The following is a 21,084-nucleotide window of genomic DNA, read 5'->3' as shown; positions in this document are numbered from 1 at the left end:
CCAGAGAAGGTGTCGGCCAGAGGCGCCGAGCTCGCAGGGGTGGCTAAGTCTCTGCCCGGGCGAATGCTAGTCGAAGGGGAGAAGTAAAGCCAGATCCAGGCACTGGATTGTGCAGTGCACCCAGAGTGAGCCTCGGATTCCTCAACTGCCTTGAAACTGCGGATCCAAGATCTTAGGGGTGGGGGCGAAGGAAGAAGGGAACCAACCCCCCCCACCTCGGACTTTCACACTTTGGGAGGAAGGGGCGGGGCCAGGACCCATGTCTCCGAAGCCTCCTTCAAGGAGAATCCAACTTTCTCCAGCCTCCTAAAGCCTCAGCTGGCTTTGCAACTCTAGCCACCTACTAGGGGGGGGGGAACCACATTAAAAGCCCTCATCACGGCCAGCTAACCCGACCTCAGGGAAACTTCGGAAGCCAGAACGATCTGCCAGGTTGGCTGGGGGAAGGGAGCGAGAGGGGGAGGGGAGAAGAGCCAAGCTGAGCTGCAAACCACTAAGCAGGGTGCGTGTGTTGTAGCGATTCCTCGCTCCCCCACAGGCTAGGGGGGCTGGTACGGTGCACCTGGGCAACTTCAGGCTGGGGACCGAAGCTCAGCAGCTGGGGGAGCTATTGGGAGCTGCTGTTAAACGAACCCCAACCCCCTCCCTGGATTTAATGAATGACAACACCGCCCCTTCCCCAACAGAGCTGGAGACTAAAAGAGAGTCACCTATCCCCTCCCTCCACCCCTTTCTCCTCCTCCTGCCTCACTTCCCCTTGTGCCTTCAGCCAGCGCCTCCTTAGCGGGCGGGCGGCCGGGGACTCTCAAGTTGGCCCCAGTTGGCAGCCAGTTCGGGAAGCCCGGGAGCTCAGGAAGCGTTTGGGGTCTCCTTGTGGTCCCCTCCCCCCCAGTGACAGGAGCGGGGCAGAGCAGAGGGAAAAGCAGCTGGAGTTTGTCTGGATTCTGCTCCCCGCTGGATCCGTGTCTTCTGGGCTCCGGTTTGATTGTGTGTGTGAGTGTGAGGTTGTGTTGATCTTCCTGGAGCTCCTAAGGAGCCTGGGAGGGAAGAGGGGCCCTGGTTTGGTTTTTCCACCTTCCCTCCTCTCTTCTCCCTCTCACACCTCCCGTTTATTTTTAACTATTGCTCCTATTTTGGGGTATTTTTTTATTTCTTCCAAGTTGACTGTGCAGAGATCGGCGACTTCCAGGCGGCGCTGACTGACTTCGCTGGCCGGGCTGAGGCGCTCTGCTCCCGGGCAAGCCTCTCCTGGATCCCTCCCTGCTCAGAGGCGGTGGAAGTGCTGGGGATGAAGTAGCTTTCGCCTGTTTCTCGTTTTCCCCCCACCGGATGCTGCCTGGCCTTTTGGGCTGCTTTTCTTCGCCGGCTATGAGGGATCTGCCTTGAAGATGGAGATTATTTGTGTTTTCTTGCTGGCGGTGGTGCCGGTGTACATCCAGGGAGACGGGGTTTATGGTAAGAGACGTTCTTGTTCTATCCCGGGTTGGGAGGGGCGGCTGGGGGTGGGGTGCGGACCAGGCTATCAGGTCCAAGTTAAAAAGCACCTGCAGGAGGAAGTAAATGACTCTGGCACAGCTAGTGGCAGCCCGAGCGAGGAGATTGATGCAGCAATCGGGCTTCCCCAGACCTTGTCGCTACTTCACAATTCCTGCCTGGAATGTACGAGAGCGGGGAGATTGCACCGCGCGACCCTTTCCTAGTCTCTCTGGGTTGATGCTTTTTAAGGGAGAAAGCGGCAATTTGTGTCACACGGATCAGCCCCACCAGGTCTCCCCCTCCCAAACTAGAGACGTTCTAGGCCAGAGACTCGGCTGCAAAGCCCAGTGTCACTCTTGTACTGACAGTTGCAACAAGAGCTCAAAGTTGCAAGCTTCCCTGTGGGGTTTGTTTGCCTCTGTGCTGTCTTGTTTCCCTCGTGCGAGGACACCACGTCTGTCGGCTCTTTCCTGCTGCCGCTGCTGGGCTTCCTTTGCTGAGGCGGTGTGTGGAAAAGGCTCTGTTGGTGTGTGCGTGTTGGGGGTTTGGATGCTCTCCTAACCGGTCTGGCTTTGATCACCGTGCTGAATTGACAAAGGGCCGCTGCGCTGGGAGCTCCCTCTGTCACCTGCTGCAGGGGGAGCAGTAAAATACAAATACAATAAAAGCGCTTGTTTGGAAGGGAGTGTGGGAGGGTGGATGTCAGTCCACGCCGCGCTGGGGTTTTTGAAAGCAAGCGGGTCCAGGGTAATTGCTGCAAGAGTCAGCGCACGTGCGCTGAAGCTGTTAGGAGCTAGATAAGAGAGATGCTCTGGGGGCAGTGATCAAGGTGTAGACTGGATGCGCCAGGCTGGGTTAAGAAAGCATCTCCCCAAATCCCCAAGGACTGTACAGATCTAACTGAAAAGGGGTGTGGGGGCGACTTTGCCTTTAAATCCTACTGAGCTGTGTTACTTTGCTGTCATTCTTTAAAATTATTTCCTTGGCAGAGCTCAGGTTTAGCTGCTGTTTGTTGTTGCCCATTTGCAAATGAATGCAGGCAGCTAGCAAACTGCAAACGCAGATGACACCCAGCGTGGGACGGTTCCCACGGACACAGATTATTTATCCCTTCAGCTTCCAGGAGAGCAGCAGGGCTGACCAGCAATACATGTTGATGAGAACAGTCCTCTGTCCTGAAGACAGGCTCCAAGTTGATCGTACACGCAGGATTTGCTTTGGCAAGCACAGCAGTTCCGAAATACAGCCGCCCGCCCGCCCCCCTACTGACTCACATTTTTTGCTTTGCAAGGAGAGCTACATTTCCAACAAATAAACTCCCCCCCCCCCAGCCGACATGCCTGCTTTATCTTGGCTTAGATCTCCATTGTGCCTTGCTATAAAGTCTGTCTTGAAGATACGCCTTTTCCTCTAACAAGGAGAGCTTGAGGATAGACCTCCAGCGAGAGGCTCCCAATCCTTATGTGTTTTTTTTTGAAGAGCACGTAGCTAATCTCTTGTGTGAGCTCTGATAATGCTGAGTTCAGTCTCACTGACTGTGGCTAAGTCTTTGTAGGTCACTTTTTAATGATGTATGTCTTTGATGGGAAACGATTCTTCCTCTCCCCCTCAGGGCTGGGATGTTAATTTGAGTTTAGATCGGTTTTGTACAAAAACTGCTTTAAGTAGAGGCTTTACTTTTTTGTTGCAGTGTGTGTGGGTAGAGGAGGGATTGCAGGTTCAGAGGGAAATTGGAGGAAGCGCCCAAGAGCAGTGAGATGGGGAGTCTAATGTATTTATGGCAACAGAAACATGGCATGTGCAGGTTTTTTTAATCCTTGAGGATGGGTATTGTGCTCCTAGACAAACTTCTACATTTAATTAGTAGGACGGCTGCTGTCCAACTATTACTAGTTTTCTTTGCTTTAAAAGGCCTCTTCAATCAGTTTTAAGCTCTCTCGCTCTTGTCACACTCCTGTTTTGTATACACCTTCCTTCGAATGTGGTTAATTATACTGTTTATCTGGCCAGGGAATTCATATTTTAGCAGAGATGCTGCAAAACTAGATCTTCAGAATATCTACCTGATGTTTTTTCAGAAAGAGAGAGAGAAACTAAGATGAAGGCATCCTTTAAAGTCAGAACTGTACACTACTCATATTTATTTTGCTATTTCAACTGCACAAATAAAGGAAAAACCCAGCCTCCTTTCCCCCCTCCTCCTTATGCTATCTGTCGAGAGAATCAGGGTTTTTAATATAGAGCTGTCTCTGTGAGTGCAACTCAGAACATTGGATGCTGCAGTCAGCACACCACAAACTTTTATGGTGACTAATAGTTTCATATCCTCTTTTCTGATGCTTCCTCCGGCCTCTCTTCTAACACTCGCTCTGTACAAGCTCCAGCCAGAGCTGTTTGTTTAGATGTGAAATTGCTGTTACTGCTGGCTCGCCCGTGCTCGAGTGAGGCCATTATTTGCAAGAATATCTAAAACTGGATTAGAAATGCGTGCTTCCCTTACTTTTGTCCTGAATGTTAATCTCTAGCTATAGCCCCAAGCTAAATATAGTTGGAGTGTTTTGTGGTTGAAATGCTTGTCTCGTGGCACTTCATTTGGGAATTCAAGGATCTTGTTTCAGAACATTTTTCCTTCTTTTGAAATATTCTAATGGCGGAGATGGGAGCGGAGGAGAGACATTTGTATGAGGACTATAAATATATTTAATTAAAGTAAATCTAGTGCGATTAAATCAGATTAAACCAGATAAAATATCCATATGATGTACCCTTTAAATAATACCCCCCCCCCGCCCCGTGGATGTGCACAAAAGACCTCTGTCTAGGAGAGCTGAGTTGTTGGAGAGGTTTATTGAGATGGATGGTATAAATTAAATGTGTGTGAGGATTTGGAGGGGAAGAAGTGCCTAAAAAGGAGACTCAATTTAATTAGGAGTCAAGGTACTTTTAGCCTGTTACCTGAAGAGGCTTGTTACACAAATTGGTGTTTGTTATAATGACTGAAGCGCGTCTGAAACCCAATAATTTTTCCTCTTCTCATTAGCTGATTCCATCTATTCAACCATGTTTGCTAAAAGGGTATGATGAGGCTAGTCAGATCAGTTCATATAGTATGGCAGTTCAGTGGGCTGCCAAGAGACAACGCCTGCTAGCCCACTGCTGACTGTGTGATAGTCCCATTCCCAAATGACGTGTGTGTTTCCTGAGGGCTAGCCACACTCATGCCTCCAAGCCACATGCTGAGGCAAGCAGCAGGTTGTGATACACTTAGCAAATGATGCTCCAAAATGCAGAAAAACAGACAAGCGAAAATGCTTCCCCTGGCTGGGCAGCGCTGAATGTTTAGAACAAAGGAACCAAAATGTGGAGCAGGGAGGATTCTCTCTAACTATTCCTCTACAAATAACTAATTGGAGTTTTTGAAGGGGGATGGGGCAGGGGGGAGGGGTGTGCCCTTTTTCCATCACTTTATTTAAAGTCAGCCCTGTGAACTTCAAAATCTTCTCCAGCTTTGTCTTAGGCTGCTGCTCTGCTTATTCCACGAACAGCGGTTCACAAGCACTGATGGAGTGTTTTTACTGATACACTGTCAGCTTCTCAATGTTAACGTACTGCTTTTGAGCTGAGTCAAAGATGGTGGGTTGCTGTCCATTCCACCCCAGCCCTCCAGCTGCAGAAAACAAGAGAGAACTACCTTTCAGGAGTGTTTTAGGGTAGAAGCAAGGGCTATAGCAACATGCTAATGGGAGGAAAAAGATTTTTAGCCTGGAGATCAGGGAAAATGTCCTGGATGTGAGATGTGATGGCCACCTAACCAGAGGGGCTGGAAGAGACCTGTCATTTGGGTCATATAAATCTGACCAGGCATAGTGCTTGCAATATGGAGCAATCCTGTCTCGGCCTCTGAGAATGGGACTAAAAGACCAGGAAATCTCTCTCTGTTAAGACTCCATGACCCTGAAAGTCAGCTGTAGATTTCCCAGTCTAATGGGGTGGGCTGAAGGCAGCATAAAAATCTATGCGGGAAGTCTTTCCTTGCTTCTGTCATATGAGTGCTTTGGGGAAACATGTCCTAGGCTAGCACACAAACCCTCAGTCTCTTTCATTTAACACACACAAGCATTCCGTTTGTTTCCTGAACCCTTGTCTCTAAGGCCAATCCTCTGCTTCTAGAGCTTCTACATCACCTTCACCCAAGCAGGACTTCTCCTCATCTCTTACAAGCTTTGTGTGTTTCAGTGTTGGGCCGTGAATGCACGCAGATACACTGTAATATTAATCTCTAGCCAGCTGATCTGAACCAACAGCTCCTCTCCCTCTACTTCCTTTGTCCAGATGTTCCACCAGCTGAGCCACAGTGCCAGATGGCCTGCTTTGCAGCCTCTTTGCCATTCCACCCATCCCTCCCTTCGGGGCTGCTTCTTTAAGACCCGATTCTGCCTACACTGAAGTTGATGAGTTTGACCGTAGGCTTAACTGGCAGCAGGGTTGCATCTGTAAGCTGCTTCTTGGCATATTTTTATTTTGGAAGGTGTGTTGTAGGTAGTTTGTATAAATACAGTGGCTCTCTTGGCTCCACCCAATGTGTCCCTTCCCCTGTGATCAGTCAGGCTTCCTTGTTAGCCATTGGATTTAGATCATAAATACCCTTCAGCACAAGACCTTTGTGTTATATCTATAAATTGCCATTTATATCTCTGGTGCTATATAAACATAATCTCCCACAGCATGCAGGTTGGGCCAACACTTCCTGAGCATCTCCAGCAACTCCTTAATATCAGTGAGCTAAGTATTCTCAGCACCACTCTACAAATCCAGTTTGAGTCATCCTGCCCTCCTCCTGTTGTACAGCCTGTTGGTTCTTTCCCTTTGCGTAGCCAGAGCCTTGTTTTAGGTCAGTGGAACTGTGCTCCAAACAAACCCTGAAATTATTTTAATATGCAGTACTCGGCAACTGACATTATCCTCCTGACAGGTTGTTTGCAACTTACTGGTAGAAGTCAAAATATTTCACTATAGGTGTCATCAGAAACCACTATCCTATGCTAATTTTTGTGGGAACTCGAAGACAGATGTTGAATAATTTGACACGAGCAACATAGCTTATAAAATTATCACCATGTCAGGTTTTTGTCGGATTTTGTGGAAATACATATTTCAGATGACTTGAAAAGAGTACGACAGAAGGGTGTGTGGATACAGCAAGCAGCTCCAAAGGAAAAGCCGTGGTGCTACAGGCAAAGGCAGGTGGTGCTCTTCCCTGCTAGTCTCTTCTACCAAAGAGGTACATCAGCAGTGATGACGAGGCACGGTGCTGCTGGGGCCACTGCTATGTAGCTATTAACGATCCTATGACACTCCCTGAAAGCTAGAGCATTGGCCCTAGTGCCCTATACCGATCTCACTTTGCATAATTCCTTTTCACTTACCTTAATTCATTCTGCAGTTTCAACTACAGAAATTATTTTTCATACTTTTATATCTCTCTCTGCCTCACACTGCACCTTCTATTTCCCCCACCGAAAAAAGAATTTCAAACCCCAACCACAAAAAAACCTTCCACACCATTCTAATTAGCTATGCCTGGTCTACGCTTACAAGTTTTGCCAGCACAGCTATGTTTGTCTGCTTCATCTCAACTAGGAGAGTTTGAACCCAAGTTCAAATCCCTGCTCCGATGGCTATTTTATAATTTATACCCCATTGGCCAGTGTCAAGAGGTGGGATTGCGAGAGACTTGCCTGAGGCGACCCCATATTCCAATGTCTAGGATGCTGTGCTGGCATGTGGAGGCTCATGTTCAAAACCTGGCTCCACGTTAGGCAGAGGGAGGAACTTGGGTTTCCCACATCGCAAGGGAGTGCCTTAGCTACTAGGCTAAAGGTTATCAAGGAGCCAGCTTTCTCCTCCCCCAGTTTTGTGACTGGTGCCTAAGTCCTGAAAAAATGTTTTGGCTGAAACTATTTGTGTCAAATCCCCTAATGGTTTTGGGTGGGCTGAAACTGCCTTTTTTTGGGCCAATAAACTATTTATCTCCACTTTTATCCAGCTCTACCAGCGAAGACTTTCTAGTGTAGACAAGGCGTTAGTGTTACCAGTGCAAAATGGTTGCTGGGAGCCATCCCCAGATGTGACTGCTTATCAGTTCTGGGTGAATGAGTATACTGTTTGTAGTGCGCTTTTCTTTTTCCAAATGAAAGGCATTGTACAATGATATTTCTCGTTACAAACGCAGCAGGTGCATTCACCCAAAAATAACTCGGTGTGTGTATCATCTCCCTATTGAGTGTTTAGCATGTTCACCAAAGCCGAGTGAGACTAAGCTTACTGAGAAGAGCCTTCCAAACTTTCCACTCCAGAGTGTTCTAGGCCTGGAGTGCAAGAGCCCCAACCCAGTCCCCCTTTTCCAGGTGGTGGCTGCCAGTGCTGCATTAGCAAGTTGTTTCATTCTGAACCGTGCCAATATCCTCCAGGCTTGGGGGATGTGGAGCTGACACCAGGCAGCAGAAAGCAGATCTGGCGGATCCACCAGGAGAGAATGATACATGGTAAGGAGTGCGAGGTGGGAGAATAGGGGTGTGGCTTTTTTGTGTGCACGCTTGTGCACACCAGTGTTTAATTAGAGATCTACCCAGTTGGGATCTAAAGTATTTGTTTAATTTTTTTAAAACTGGTTTAATCCTCCCTTTCATTTAAGAGACTCAAAGGTTTGTTTTTGAGCCGAGAATTAGCTTAGCAATAAAACCGCTTCTAAAAATGCTTGTTACTCCATGGAGGAGATCAAAACCACAGCATACATTAATGATGAAGGGAATCAATAGCTGGAGCAAGGGAAGGGGAATCCTCTTGTCCTAGCTCAATAAAAGAGTTAAGCTAGAGACGGAGCGCTACCAAAGGGGTAATGGGTTACTTGGGAGTCTTGCTGAGCATAGCCTGGCAGGACCTGTTCTGAAGCAGTGACCTTTCTTGCCCAGCATTGTGTGTTCCAAGAAACAAGGGCCCTGAGTCTCCTTTTGCTCACTCCAGTTTTATACTATTGACATCAGTTGTGTTATTGTTGATTTTACACCAGTGTGAGTGAAAGGTGAATAAGGCTACCAATGAGCAGCAGCCACTGCTGTTTCACTCAATCTGTAGAGTGGCCAAGTGTCCATCAGCATCAATTCCATTGCAGTATACAGTTCTGTATGAACGTCTGCTATGGATCCTGCTTCCTTGAGCTTTTCCAGCCCTTGTTCTGGCCTGGCCTGTCTCACCTCTGTCCACTCAGGTTTTTTCCACTGACCACAGGTGGGTGGGTGGGTGCACAACGGGCTAGGGAGCCAGTGTTGTTGATTCACATCTGACCATCAGGGGGAGCTCTTGCCTACAGCATGCCTTATCTGTAGTTTCTGAAGGTGTGTGTCTGTGTATCTGTCCTAAAACCTGAGCGCCCCAGGGATCAGATGAACTTGCGATTGCTGTTTTCCATTCTAGTAGAGCTTATCTGAATCATTGTCACTTGTGCCACGTTCCCACTCATACACACACACGCTCACAAGTGTGTGTGTAAATACACTCATAGAACTGATGATAGTGAACTCAGTGAAAAACGATGAAAAGAGATTTGTTTTATTTCACTGCAGAGTGCAAATGGTGCTTTTAGTGATAGTGGCTCTCTGCCCATGGGGAAGCTGGTGCATGTGTTTGTGTGTATGTGGAGGGAGGCCCTTTAAGTTGCCCTTTGTGTTTGGAGCTAAGGTTGCACAGAAACGTGCACTTGAAGCAAGACTAAAATTTGTTTCATACTTGAATGATTGAACTTAGCCTCCACGTTTGGCCCAGTATTGGCCTCTGAGGACAACTGAATTTTCTGTGTAACTTCCTTCATAAACTACTTGCTAATTTGTGAAAGAATAATTTTAAAATCGCTCCTTTTAAAAAGCTTGTTCTGTTCTCCTCTTTCTTCAGGTTCTTCTGGCCAAACTTCCACAACCTCTAAATTTCACAGAGTCCTGTTCTGATGTATTGTAGATATAGGCCACTTCTGTAGTGCTAGGTACAGAGTACAAAGTGAACTGAGGGAACAGCTAGAGATTGCTGCTGGACAGTTCCCCTTGTGTTAGCTCCCGTCTCCAAAGTGCCTGAGCAGACCATGGTACAGTGGAAAATCAGGCCCATTGAGTTATTCCCCATATTCAGGATAAACTAATGGAGCTACACCAAGATTAGCCAAAGGAGTTACTCCCATCCAACAGCTACTTCCATTTTCCAGTGCTGACTGCCCAGTGATGGCTGCTTCTTTACTATCTGTCTGTCTAATCTTTAGAAACGTATATGGCCCCAGCTAGCATAGTATACAAGAGCCTTCTCTTCAACATATTTATCGTCCTAGCACTGTCCTACCCCACAGAGATGTTATTACCCCCATTTTACAGATGGGGAACTAAGGCACAGAGAGAGTAAGACTATGTCTGTGCTGCAATTAGACGCCCAGGCCAGCTGATTTGGGATTGCAGGGCTTGGGCTAAGGGGCTGTTTAATTTTGGGGTAGATGTTGTTTTGTCTTTCTGGGACCCTCCCACCTTGCAGGGTCCTGGAGCCCAGGCTCCAGCCTGAGAGCAAATGTCTGCATCACAATTAAACAGCCCCTTAGTCCGAGGCCTGTGAGCCAGAGTCAGCTGGTGAGGGCCAGCCAAGGGTTTTTAATTGCAGTGTAGACATACCCTGAGTGACCTACCGAGGTAGGGAATCTGTGGTACAGCAAGGACTTGAATGTAGGTCTATCAAGGTCTGGGTTAGTGCCTGAACCAGTGACCATCCTTCCTTTCCTCTGCGCAGATCCTCGGTCAGGCAGGCAGTTTGAGCAGTGGGGAATATGGAGGTAGGTTCTGGGAGATGAGCAGAGATGAGGGGAGGAGGGATTTTAATGTGGTATTTTTGGGAGAAGAGGCTAGTCTACAGGGGAGAGGATGGTTGTGGTAGGAGCCCTGCTTGGGCAGGAAGCCTGGTGTCTTTGCCCAGTGTCTCTGGTGCACTGGGGCTGCGGTGTCATGGAGAGATCTTCATGTGCCAATGCATCATCACAGAGACACTTTGGCTCTCTGGAACACCATTCAGTGAGGCTGAGTGGCTCTGTACCAAGGCATCATGTGCTTCCCATAGCTCTGCTGCTACCTTAACATGCCAGGGGAGGTCTTTGTGCCTGAGTACATTGGATCCACTTCATTCCCGGTCTCTCCTTTACCACCATTAGCTTTTAAACTTGGGCTGTGGCTGGAGAAGGGAAGTAGTTAAGACTGAGCAGGGGAATGGATGAATGGAGTGCAAATGGGCGTTGAAAACTGAACTACTTATTTCCACGCCTTTCCCACCTTGCCTTAGTGGGCTATGCAGTCTAGCAACTTTAACAACAGTGTTTTGTGAGGGGATATATCATTAATCTAAATCTCTCTGGGGATTTCAGGGACTTTTAAATTCCTCTGAGCGGGGACCTTTGTGCTTGTCTGTGAAGTACCATGCACATTCCTGGTGTTCTATTAATAATAAAAGACTGTAGACATGTGGTGATATCATTTTAGTGGCTCTTAGATGTAAGGAGAAGTGGACCACCAGGGAATTACAGTGGGTCCTGAGAGGCCTGTCATACTTGCCTTTGCTAAGAATAAAATCCCCTTTAGAATGGCTGAGGTCCCCAGACGGCCAGGTCACTGCTCTGTAACATTGGAATGCAAAGCTCCAGACAATAGATGGGTAATATTTCAGAGCACAAAGAATTCAAGTGGCCTTTATGGATCTCGCCATTGTTGTTTCCTTGTGCCTCTCTCTCTCTCTCTCTCTCTCATTTTGCAATACACTCAGAGATGCATTGTGTCTTGTTGCCCTTGGTAGTCTATCCCACAGACTAACTATCATCTTACATATGGAAGGTCCCACACAGCTCACTTGGTGACCATTGTATGTGTGAAAATTTGTGTCTAGCCAGGATAAAATGGCTTGTGATTTAAACTACTCTTTGGAACTATTCATAGTATAGGGTAAACGGGATTGAAGTGCTCCTGTTGGGGTACTGTAAATGGAAAGATTGTCAGGATGAGGATGGAAATTGTCACAGGTGTTATCTCTGTAATTTCTGTAGAGAAAATTTGCAAATGTTACCCGGAGAGAAACTGACAGCGTATTGAAAATTAAAGTCAAGCTGCAGGATAAAGGTTTTGGATGTCTGCAGGTGAGCATAAAATACAGGGATAGTTGTTTGCTGTTACTGTTTGTTACTAAAGAAATGGGCCTTTGCTAATTGGCAGAAATTGGCTTAACAAAATAAATCTGGATTGGAATACAGTATATCGCTTGTATGGTCTGGGTTTTTGAATTTGATCATCAGAATCTGTTTTTGATTCAGACAAGGGCTCACCGAAAAAGCATAATGGCAAAATGACTTGGACTTAAGAGAATGTGGAATGACATTTTTAATACTCAAGCTATGCTTTGGGTTTTTTTCAAGAACCTGCAGGAAAGCAGTTTGAGGAATTACAGAAGCAAAGAATGATTTTTGCTGTTGAGTTTGGTGAATGGGCTGCACTGGGGGCTGGCAGGGGGGTGTATGTGTGAGAGAGAGGGAGGGAAGAGATGTGTTTCCCTAAAACTGATGTCAAGATAAAGATTTTTGTGACACCTATAATGAAGTTGTCATCAAACTCCTGCTTGAGATCGTTTGGTGACTAGTTCCAAAACCATCAGATGTATTTGTTAACTTGCCAGGAGGAGTGAAGTTTATAAAACATGATTTGACCCAAAAACTTCCACTGATTGTGTAAAGAGGATTATTTTTTTTTAAGGATCTGTCTCTATCACTGAGTGCACAACTGTGGTTATTTAAGGACTTATGGCCTCCATTACTGTAGTGTTTGATCGTTTCACAAATCTTTAACAGAGCTATCTTACAATGCCCCTCCTTTGGTACTGTTACCCCATTTTAAAGTTTGGGAATTGAGAGACAGAGAGGTTAAGTGATTTTTGCCCACAGTCCCACCATGAATCTCTGGCAGAGTTGATAGATTTGAGCTCAATTCCCTAATCTAGCCCCTTAACCATCTTTCCAATTTTTGAAAGAGTACCACGTGCCATAATTAATATCCCTGCTGTAGCCCAATGAATAATTGATTGAATTCTCCAAAGTTTAAATTTTGTCTGCTAGTTTAGAGAACATTTTTAAAGAAGTATTAATATAGGGAAACTGTGGAGAAACCTTGAAAGTTCTAAAATGGTTACAAAAATCTGGAATGAGGATTGGAAGAGAAATGTGCTTTCTTTCAGCACTAAGTTGTTTGTTTAGGGCATAGCACAGATTCTGAGTGATCCATCCTTTCATAGGAAGAAAAGGCCATTGAGAGTCTGACTGTAAACCAAAAACATTTCAGCATCGATAACTTTTTAAAATGATGTTAAACTACTATGGAAGATTCATTCCAAATTTGTCTACACTAATAAATCCAAGAGTTGAATTCAGCTGGCTCCTGATGGCTCAGCAAATTGGCATTTATTTTGGAAGCTACCGTCTGGCAGCGGGCCAGAGTCTGAACTTTCCTTTACAACAAACAATTGAAGTCTGTAGCAGCCTTTAGGGATAAGTAACCCCTCCAAATATGAACCTTTTGCAAATTGTTGCAGTAGTGTCTGCCTGAGTCTGCAGACAGCCTGAAATACAGCTCTGCAAAATGTGAAATGGCCTTGTTCATCACAATGGGGTGTTGATAGCAGTTTTGTTAACTATTTCATTGATAGTAAAAGCAAACAAGTAAGGAATGATTATGCTATGAAGTGCTGGCATTGCAAGGTGTGATAAAAGAGACAGACAGATAAAGGAGGAAAGCAGAGTTTTGCAAGGCCCTGAAGGCAAAGACAAGAAATTTGAATTTGATGCTATAGAGGAGTGGAAGCCAGGGGAGGGGGAAGGATTCAGAGTTGGGGGTGACTTGGTCAGAAGATGAACAAGGGGAAGCGTCTTGGGAGCAATATTCTATACAGATCAGAGGGTGACAACATGAGTGTCGGGGAAGCCAGGGGTGAGGAGCTCACAGGAGTTGAGACTAGGGGTGATGAATGTAAAATAGGTTTGGATGGAAAAGAAAGGCAAAGGTTTTGAAGACTGAAAAGCAAATCTGAGAAATTCCACCATTTGGGTACATTTTAGTCCAGAGTTTATTACTATGAGCAGGTGATGCTCTTCATTATGTGCAGGAGCTGTAACAGTTTACATGTGCAAAGATGGAAAAGAGAAAGCCATAACATTTGCTTCACAAATGCTTCACAAAGGCTGCAGTGAATTACACCCTGTGCTGCCTTCTCAACTGAGGTATTTTTGGAGCAATTAAAATTCACAAATACACATTTGAAATGAAATCTACCTTGATCACTGATCAAAAACCTTGAGTTAAAAAGGCCGCAAAGAAAGTATTCCACCTATCGCAACAGCTAGGATTCAGAGATGGGCTTTAATCTTAGCTGCATATCCAAGTTCTACCTAGTACAAGCCTGGATGAAACTTGCTCTCTGTTACCTCTAGAAGTAGGGACACAACTGGAAGCAGAATCAGGATATAGACTCTTCCCATTACTGCTTGAGAAAGAAGTTACATTTTTCTCAAACATCTAAATTTGTTAGGAGCCAAAGGGCTTGTCTACACTAATACTTAGTTTGCAGCAAGCAGGGGGTGTGAATCTACCTCACCTAACCTGCTGTGTGCACCCTGCTGACATGTCCTAACAGTTTAGGGTGCTTTGATCTAATCCCATTTCAAAGCGGGTAAAAGCAAAGTGTAGTAACTGTTAGTGCACATCAGCGGGGTCCAGCAGGCTAGCTCAGAGCAGATCCACACCCCAGTTTGCCACAAACTAAATATTCATGTAGACAAGTCCGTAATCCTACTTTGAGAAGTGGTTGGAGGTATAGATCCTCAAAGATAGTTAGGGACCTAAGAAATGAGAATTAGACACCTAACTACCGTTTGAGGATTTAGAACATAGGCTCCTAATTCCCATTGACTTTCAAAGAGATTTAGATGCCTACATCACTTTTGAAAATGGGACTTAGGTGCTTTTGAAAACGTTACCCATAGAAATAAGATCCTTCTTTGGGTAAGATAATGTGGTGTAGTTTTTCTGGTTGGCCAAATCATATAGAAGGTGAGAAATTTCATCCTTATTCCTATAGAAAAATGGAGTTGACAGCAGAGAATTATTGTTTACTATCGGTTATAAGATTAATACCGTAAAGCACCCATGCTAAAATTACAGGAACGTCACCAAGGCAAAGTGAAAATGAGAAGTGTGGTGGTCAGACTTAAACCGAGACATAGCAGAAGAAATTAGCCAGTGTGAACTCTGGAATGTGCCAGAAATTGTTTCATGGCAGTGGGGTATTAGGCCTTGGCGAAGACAGCGCACTGATTTATTTCCCCCCAGATCAGTATAAGCATATGCACGTTCTTGTAGCTGATGCTTTTTCCAGGAGGTTGGCAGTAACTTGTACTATATTGCAAATGCTTTTGCTGCTCAGACTATTGAGCCAGTGCAGACTATGCTGGCATCATATGGTTTGTCTAAACAGACGAGACATTCAGTAAATCGCACTTAATCAGTTTTATCTTTCGGCTTCAAGTGGGTCAGTGGCGTGTTTTTGTTTTGGCACTTAAAAGGGCAATAGACAGAAAGGAAGGTAGAGTCCTGCAATGTTGCATTGCAGACTTTGCTTGATTGCATAGCTCAGCACTACAGATCCCAGCCCAGGAAATTCCAGCAGCGCTAACTACCAATAAACATCAGGTAAGAATTAAATTTGTTGAAGCAAATCTATCAAAAGAAAGGAGACAAATAAATAGCGCAGAGTAAGAAACCACGATACAAGCCTCCCAGACTTTTGTGTGTAAACCAAAGAGCATCAGTTTTAAATTACAGAGGAAGGCCAAACCAGGGAAAGGTGCTGTAAGAAAAGCGTTAGGGCTAGTGACATGCTTGGGGAGGTATATAGAGAAATGATGAAGAAACATGTTGTCTAGCTGTTACTAGATAAAAAATAGTAATTGCATGGTCACCAGCAACATCAATTCCTTTTCTAAAAGTGAGAACCTTTGTTTTTCTCTCTCTCACTGGCCTGGTGATGATACCAATGATATTGTTACGGTTGAAAACAAGGAACTGGAAGAGCAAGTGACAACAGCTCTCCCTGACATGCAAATCTTGCCAAAGCAGGATCTCAGAGCTTCCAAAAGATGAACTTTGTAATGTGAATATTACACAGGAGGAGTCTGGAGTTCTTAAGAAAATGAACCATGAGGATTGTGTGTGGTTCCTGTGTGTGTGTGTGTGTGTGTAATATATATATTGTGACAGACCCAGACCAGTGGACTACAGGAGTCTAGTAGAGGGCAAACATACTGGTCACTGGATGAGTAGTTTTCTGTTCCCTGAGTGACCAGAGCAGGGGCTGCACTGGAGTAATCAGGGACTGCTAGAACCAATTAAGGGAGACAGGCTGATTAGAACACCTGCAGCCAATCAAGGCAGGCCAATCAGGGCACTTGGGTTTAAAAAGGAGCTCACTTCAGTTTGTGGTGTGTATGTGAGGAGCTGGGAGCAAGAGGTGCAAGGAGCTGAGAGTGAGAGGGTGTGCTGCTGGAGGACTAAGGAGTACAAGTGTTATCAGACACCAGGAGGAAGGTCCTGTGGTGAGGATAAAGAAGGTGTATGGAGGAGGCCATGGGGAAGTAGCCCAGGGAGTTGTAGCTGTCATGCAGCTGTTACAGGAGGCACTATAGACAGCTGCAGTCCACAAGGCCCTGGGCTGGAACCCCAAGTAGAGGGTGGGCCTGGGTTCCCCCCAAACCTCCTAACTCCTGATCAGACACAGGAGAAATTGACCTGGACTGTGGGTTCCACCAGAGGGGAAGATCTCTGAGGTGAGCAAATCGGCCAATAAGTGCAGGGCCCATCAAGGTAGAGGAGGAACTTTGTCTCTCTCTCTCTCTCTCTCTCTCTCTCTCTCTCTCTCTCTCTCTCTCTCTCTCTCTCTCTCTCTCTCTCTCTCAAAAAAAAATATTTGAAGGTCTGGAACATCATGTGGCATAGTCAGAAAAGCTGTTGTTTGGAAGCAGTTGTAGGCTGAGTCCAAGAATGGAGTAGGATGTGTAGTAGATAAATCTATCAATGTGTTTGAGGGGATCAGATGCTATTGTGAGGGGTGCAACGTAAGTACACAGACAGGAAAGCTTGGATTTTGGATGTGGGGGGGTGGGGGTGTAAGAGCCTTAATGGTTTTATGGAAAGATGTTTGATTTTGACAGAGTCTTTGGTAGCTGTTATGTGTTGGTCCATCGAGACTCTTCTGGAAGCTTCTCAGGTTTTCTGGAAGCTAATGTAACCACCTCCTGTTATCCAGAAGCAAAGGGAGTGTGTGTGGGTGTGTTTTAACATTAGAGGAAAAGTGAGCCAGAATATGTTTAGAAGTCCTGTAGCCACAGGTTCTGGAAAAGCAGTTTTCAGCTTTGATTTGCTGCGCTACATGTAAGACTCAGAATCTTAATGAAAAATATTTGTAGTTTTTAATCAGTGCAGTTATAATGGATTCTTATCCTGGTTCTATATTTTGAAGCAATCCATGTATCAGCTCGATTACACCCTGCATATACCCAATGGTACATGTACCTCAGCTTGAGAATTGCTCTTTTCTGCATGCCAGTTGACTAGAGTAGTGACTGTGCATGGTCACAGTAGAGCAGATGCCCTGTTGAGACTGAATGTGATGTCTGGGGCACAGTTATTGAGGAGTTCTGATGAGTTCTAGAAATGCCAAGCTCTGTACTTTGCTTTTCAGGATCTGTTGTCCAAAGAAGGTGGTCTGTAAGCGGTTTCTTCGTTTCCCTAGGTACTAAAGATCCAGTGACCACTCCGGCTCCCGGACTCAATTGATCACTGATTGTGGTTGGCTTCTCATCCTTTTCTTCCTCTCACATCCACACCATTATCTGCGGCCAGCCTGGAGTAATGGGGCAAAGGGTGTCTCTGTTTCTCTCTCTTTCTCTTTCTCTGAACCAGCAGCGGTTCCCAAACTTATTTGATCACACCCTCCTCCTTTACGGCCCCCTCTCTCCAGTCAAGAACATATATCAATTAAAAAAAAATCAAGATGCAGCTCTCACTAAATATTAAAAACAGTACAGCATTGATTCAAACAGAGCCATTTAAGACTATAGTAATGCACATTTAAAGCGAGCTATTGCTTATTGGCATCACACTGTTGCTACTAGTGCGATGAGGGCACCTGGTTTTTGGAGCAGAGCAATTCCGACCTGGGTTGGCAATGCCATACCATGCCACCCTTATTTCTCCGCAGCTGTTGGTGGCGGCACTGCCTTCAGAACTGTGCGGCCAGAGAGCAGTGGCTGCTGGCCAGGTGCCCAGCTCTGAAGGCGGTGGCCCTCCCCCCACCAGAATGCATTCTGCGCGTGCACACACATGTGCACACACTGTTTGAGAACCTCTGCCCCACAGCAGAAGAAGCTGGCGGTGTCAGTACCCACCTCTTCCTGGAGACCATGGGGACCGTAATTGTCATGGTATGCAGTTTCCATGGGTCTGGGTAGGGGGCAGGAGTTTGCTGTCCAACCTTTGCTTTCTGGCACGACAGCTTATACTGCTGCTCTGCTGGAGTATTAGGAGACTTTCCTTTTCTTTGTTTTATTACATTATTACTCTTACTTATATCTGCTCCCTGAGCATCTCTGGATCATCTTGAACTGCTCCCTGCCCTCCTTGGGGTGGGGTTATAAGGTACAGAAGGAAGCATAAAGATAAATGGAAGTAAAGGGGAGCATCTTCCAGTCCTGGCTCCATGGGAGCTGACGTTGCTCAGCACCTTGCTAGGCTGAACCATATAATTTTTATCTGAACAGTTTTTTTCAAAAGGTTGGTCACAAACTGCTAGTAAGTGACAGCTTGAGAGAGGAAAGAGAAGGTCCCTGAGTCCGTCTCCCATTTGAGGAGGCTTTCTGCTCTTCTCCTTCCCTTCCCAGGGATTACCATTAGGGAGGCAGAACCAACTCCGCCTCCTGTTTGTTCATGGTGGCCCTGGCAGATGTTCCACAGCTTCCGGGGGCACAGGTCACTTCTTTGTTTTGTGCTGCATTTTCTGAGCACTCGGCATGCTGGGAAAGATGCACAGGTGCATCCAAGCCTTGGATGTTGCTGCTGACTTGGGGATCTGGGCTGCTCCTGTCTTCTACAGATAGGCCTGTAGTTATCCCAGGTGAAGGAACAAGCAGATGCAGAGGCTGCGAAAGAGCTACCTCTAATTGTCTGAGAAGAGCTTGGGGATGCTGTATCTCTGAACTCTGCTGCTAATTATTCCAAACACACTTGTTTTCTGGCTGTGCCTCCCTTTCCCTGTCAGTCCACCTGCATCGGTTCACACAAATCTGAGTTGGTCAAAATCATTATCAGACTTTTCCAAAATATTCTCTCTTTGGGAGGAGGATGAGGTGTGGCGGTTAGCAGGGGAACTGGGAGTCAGCTCTTCCTAGGTTGGTCAATGATTTTGTGTGAGACCTTAGGTAAACTGAGGCAAAGTGACCTGACCATCTGTTTTTATAATATATACCTTGGCTTCCCCCACAAACACATTTGTTACTTCTGCTCCTGTCCTTTCGCTGCTGAGCACTTGTGAGGCAAGTCCAGCATTTTCTCAGCTGTGCCTTGGTTGTAAACAGCTTTCTCTCTCCTCTCTAACAGCCTCTTCTGCCTCCAGTCCTTGCTGACTCCTCTTTGCTGGCCATTCTCTCAGCTTCCTCCTCCTCCTCCTTCATCCTTCCTGCACACAAACTAACTAGGACTTCTTTGCCTAGGTTCTCCCTAGATTCCTGAGAAGCAGGTTTATCAGTATTGAGCAGGATCTCTCACTGGCTCTTTCCCTCCTCTCTTTTCCAGCTCCAATTTTATCCTCTCCTCCTTTATTCTTGCTTTTGACTTGCATCTTGCTTCTGTTTGCCTCTCACCCTCCAACAGGTTTGGCAGGACAGACACCCTTGAGTCCTATATAGTCAAAGGGCTTTCCGTGGCTGTCTGATCTGGCTTACATTGGTTTTATGCTGCAGACTTACTCCTGACTTGCACCCATGTACAAGAGAAGAATTGGGCCCTGTGCGTAGAACAGCCCATGTCAATGGGAAATGTAGGACTAGTCAAAATCTAATTCTAGCCTTTCTGGTAGTGCTTTGCCATGTCCGTTGAGCCCCCGAGATACCCTGATCAATTTCATGCTGCTAGAAAACTTGGTCAGAAGTGGCCAGTTCATGTCCTGTAGTCCAAGTGCAGAGTTTTCCAGTGCAGCCAAGCTGCACACATCTTTGATACACTATGATGCAGCCCATAGATGCTGAAGTTCCTAATATGTGATGCTCCATCTTGCTTCAAGTAAAGTTTGGCCCAAACCCTGGTGTGGGAATAGCTCTGAAGATCAAGTGTCCTGACTCGACCAGGCACCTGCTTTGAAAATGATACTTAAGGATATAAAGACTAAGCTATTGGCAGGGAGGAATTTAGTTATTCACTTTTGCTTCCAGCAAAACTGTAGGTTTCTTACTGAGGCTCTGGACTGGATTGTGCCTCCAGTTACCCCCTAGAATAAGGCTGGAATAAATGAAGCTTTACAGGTGGGATTTGGCCAGATGGCAGAATTTAATGTGGCCAGAAGCTGTGGGTTCATTCAGAGGCTGTCTGGTGTAGAGGCTCTCATGTGACTGCTTGGATGAAGAGGGCTCTGGTTCGAAGGGGTGAGATATTTTGGATAACTTGCCCTTCCTGTTGTTTAAGTGTCATTTCTCTTCACAGCAAATCAAGCCCCGTAACTTTGGAGGCTGCTCCAGTTTAATTACTTGTCATGACCCCATTCAGCCTAACCAGGCCCATGGACAAGTGCAACCCCCCCTCCCCAAATCTCTCCTATCCTCTACTGTGTCTGACTTTTCTCCATTGCTCCCTAGTATGGCTCCTTGAAGTATCAGTGCCCACACACTACAGCAGTTAAGTGCCAAAGAATGAACATGTATAATAATAAGACTGTGGTTTGGAGACATTTTGGGAGGATTTTTCTTTTTTCTTCCCTCATAATCTGTTGGAGTCCATTGGAATCCCTGCCTGGGGAAAGGAGCTGCTTCTGGATTGTTGTGTGTGTATTTTGGCCTTTTCCTTTACAGTCCTCCCAGGGGAAACAGCGTTACTACTGGGTAATTTTGAAAATCAATGCCTTTTAGGAAAAAATATTCTGTTTCCTCAGAGCTGAATTTGACTGAAATTGGTGGTGCTTGGGGTGTCTGTGAGCCACAGTCTCTGGGATCCCAGGGCTTGGGGATTAAAATATATAATAAATAGAACTAAAATCCATATAAGGATTCAACTGGGAACCCAATGAATGGGCTGAGTGAAATTCCTACTTATTGCATGCTCCCCCACAGGCTAGGGCCCGTGTAAATAGATGGATTTTCAACAAAGGTGTCAGCAGATTCGGGATCCTCCAAACCAAAGTGTGAACCAGGTTTGGATCAAGCCTTTCATTGAAAATGCCCCGCCAGCTACCCACAGG

At 46.0% G+C, this 21,084-nt stretch overlaps 1 protein-coding gene across 1 annotated transcript in view; it reads left to right on the top strand.

The window, feature by feature from the left end:
- Positions 1–1,254: 1,254 nt before the first annotated feature.
- Positions 1,255–21,084, top strand: part of MDGA1 (MAM domain containing glycosylphosphatidylinositol anchor 1) — a 197,477-nt gene continuing 177,647 nt past the window's right edge. The window contains exon 1 of the mRNA XM_030554282.1: positions 1,255–1,455. Coding sequence (XP_030410142.1) covers positions 1,389–1,455 — 67 coding nt within the window. The 5' untranslated portion in view covers positions 1,255–1,388. The remainder of the gene's footprint in view (positions 1,456–21,084) is intronic.

This window comes from Gopherus evgoodei, chromosome 3 (assembly GCF_007399415.2).
Source record: "Gopherus evgoodei ecotype Sinaloan lineage chromosome 3, rGopEvg1_v1.p, whole genome shotgun sequence".
Classification (NCBI taxonomy): Eukaryota; Metazoa; Chordata; order Testudines; family Testudinidae; genus Gopherus; species Gopherus evgoodei.
This window is presented reverse-complemented; position numbering and strand designations above follow the sequence as displayed.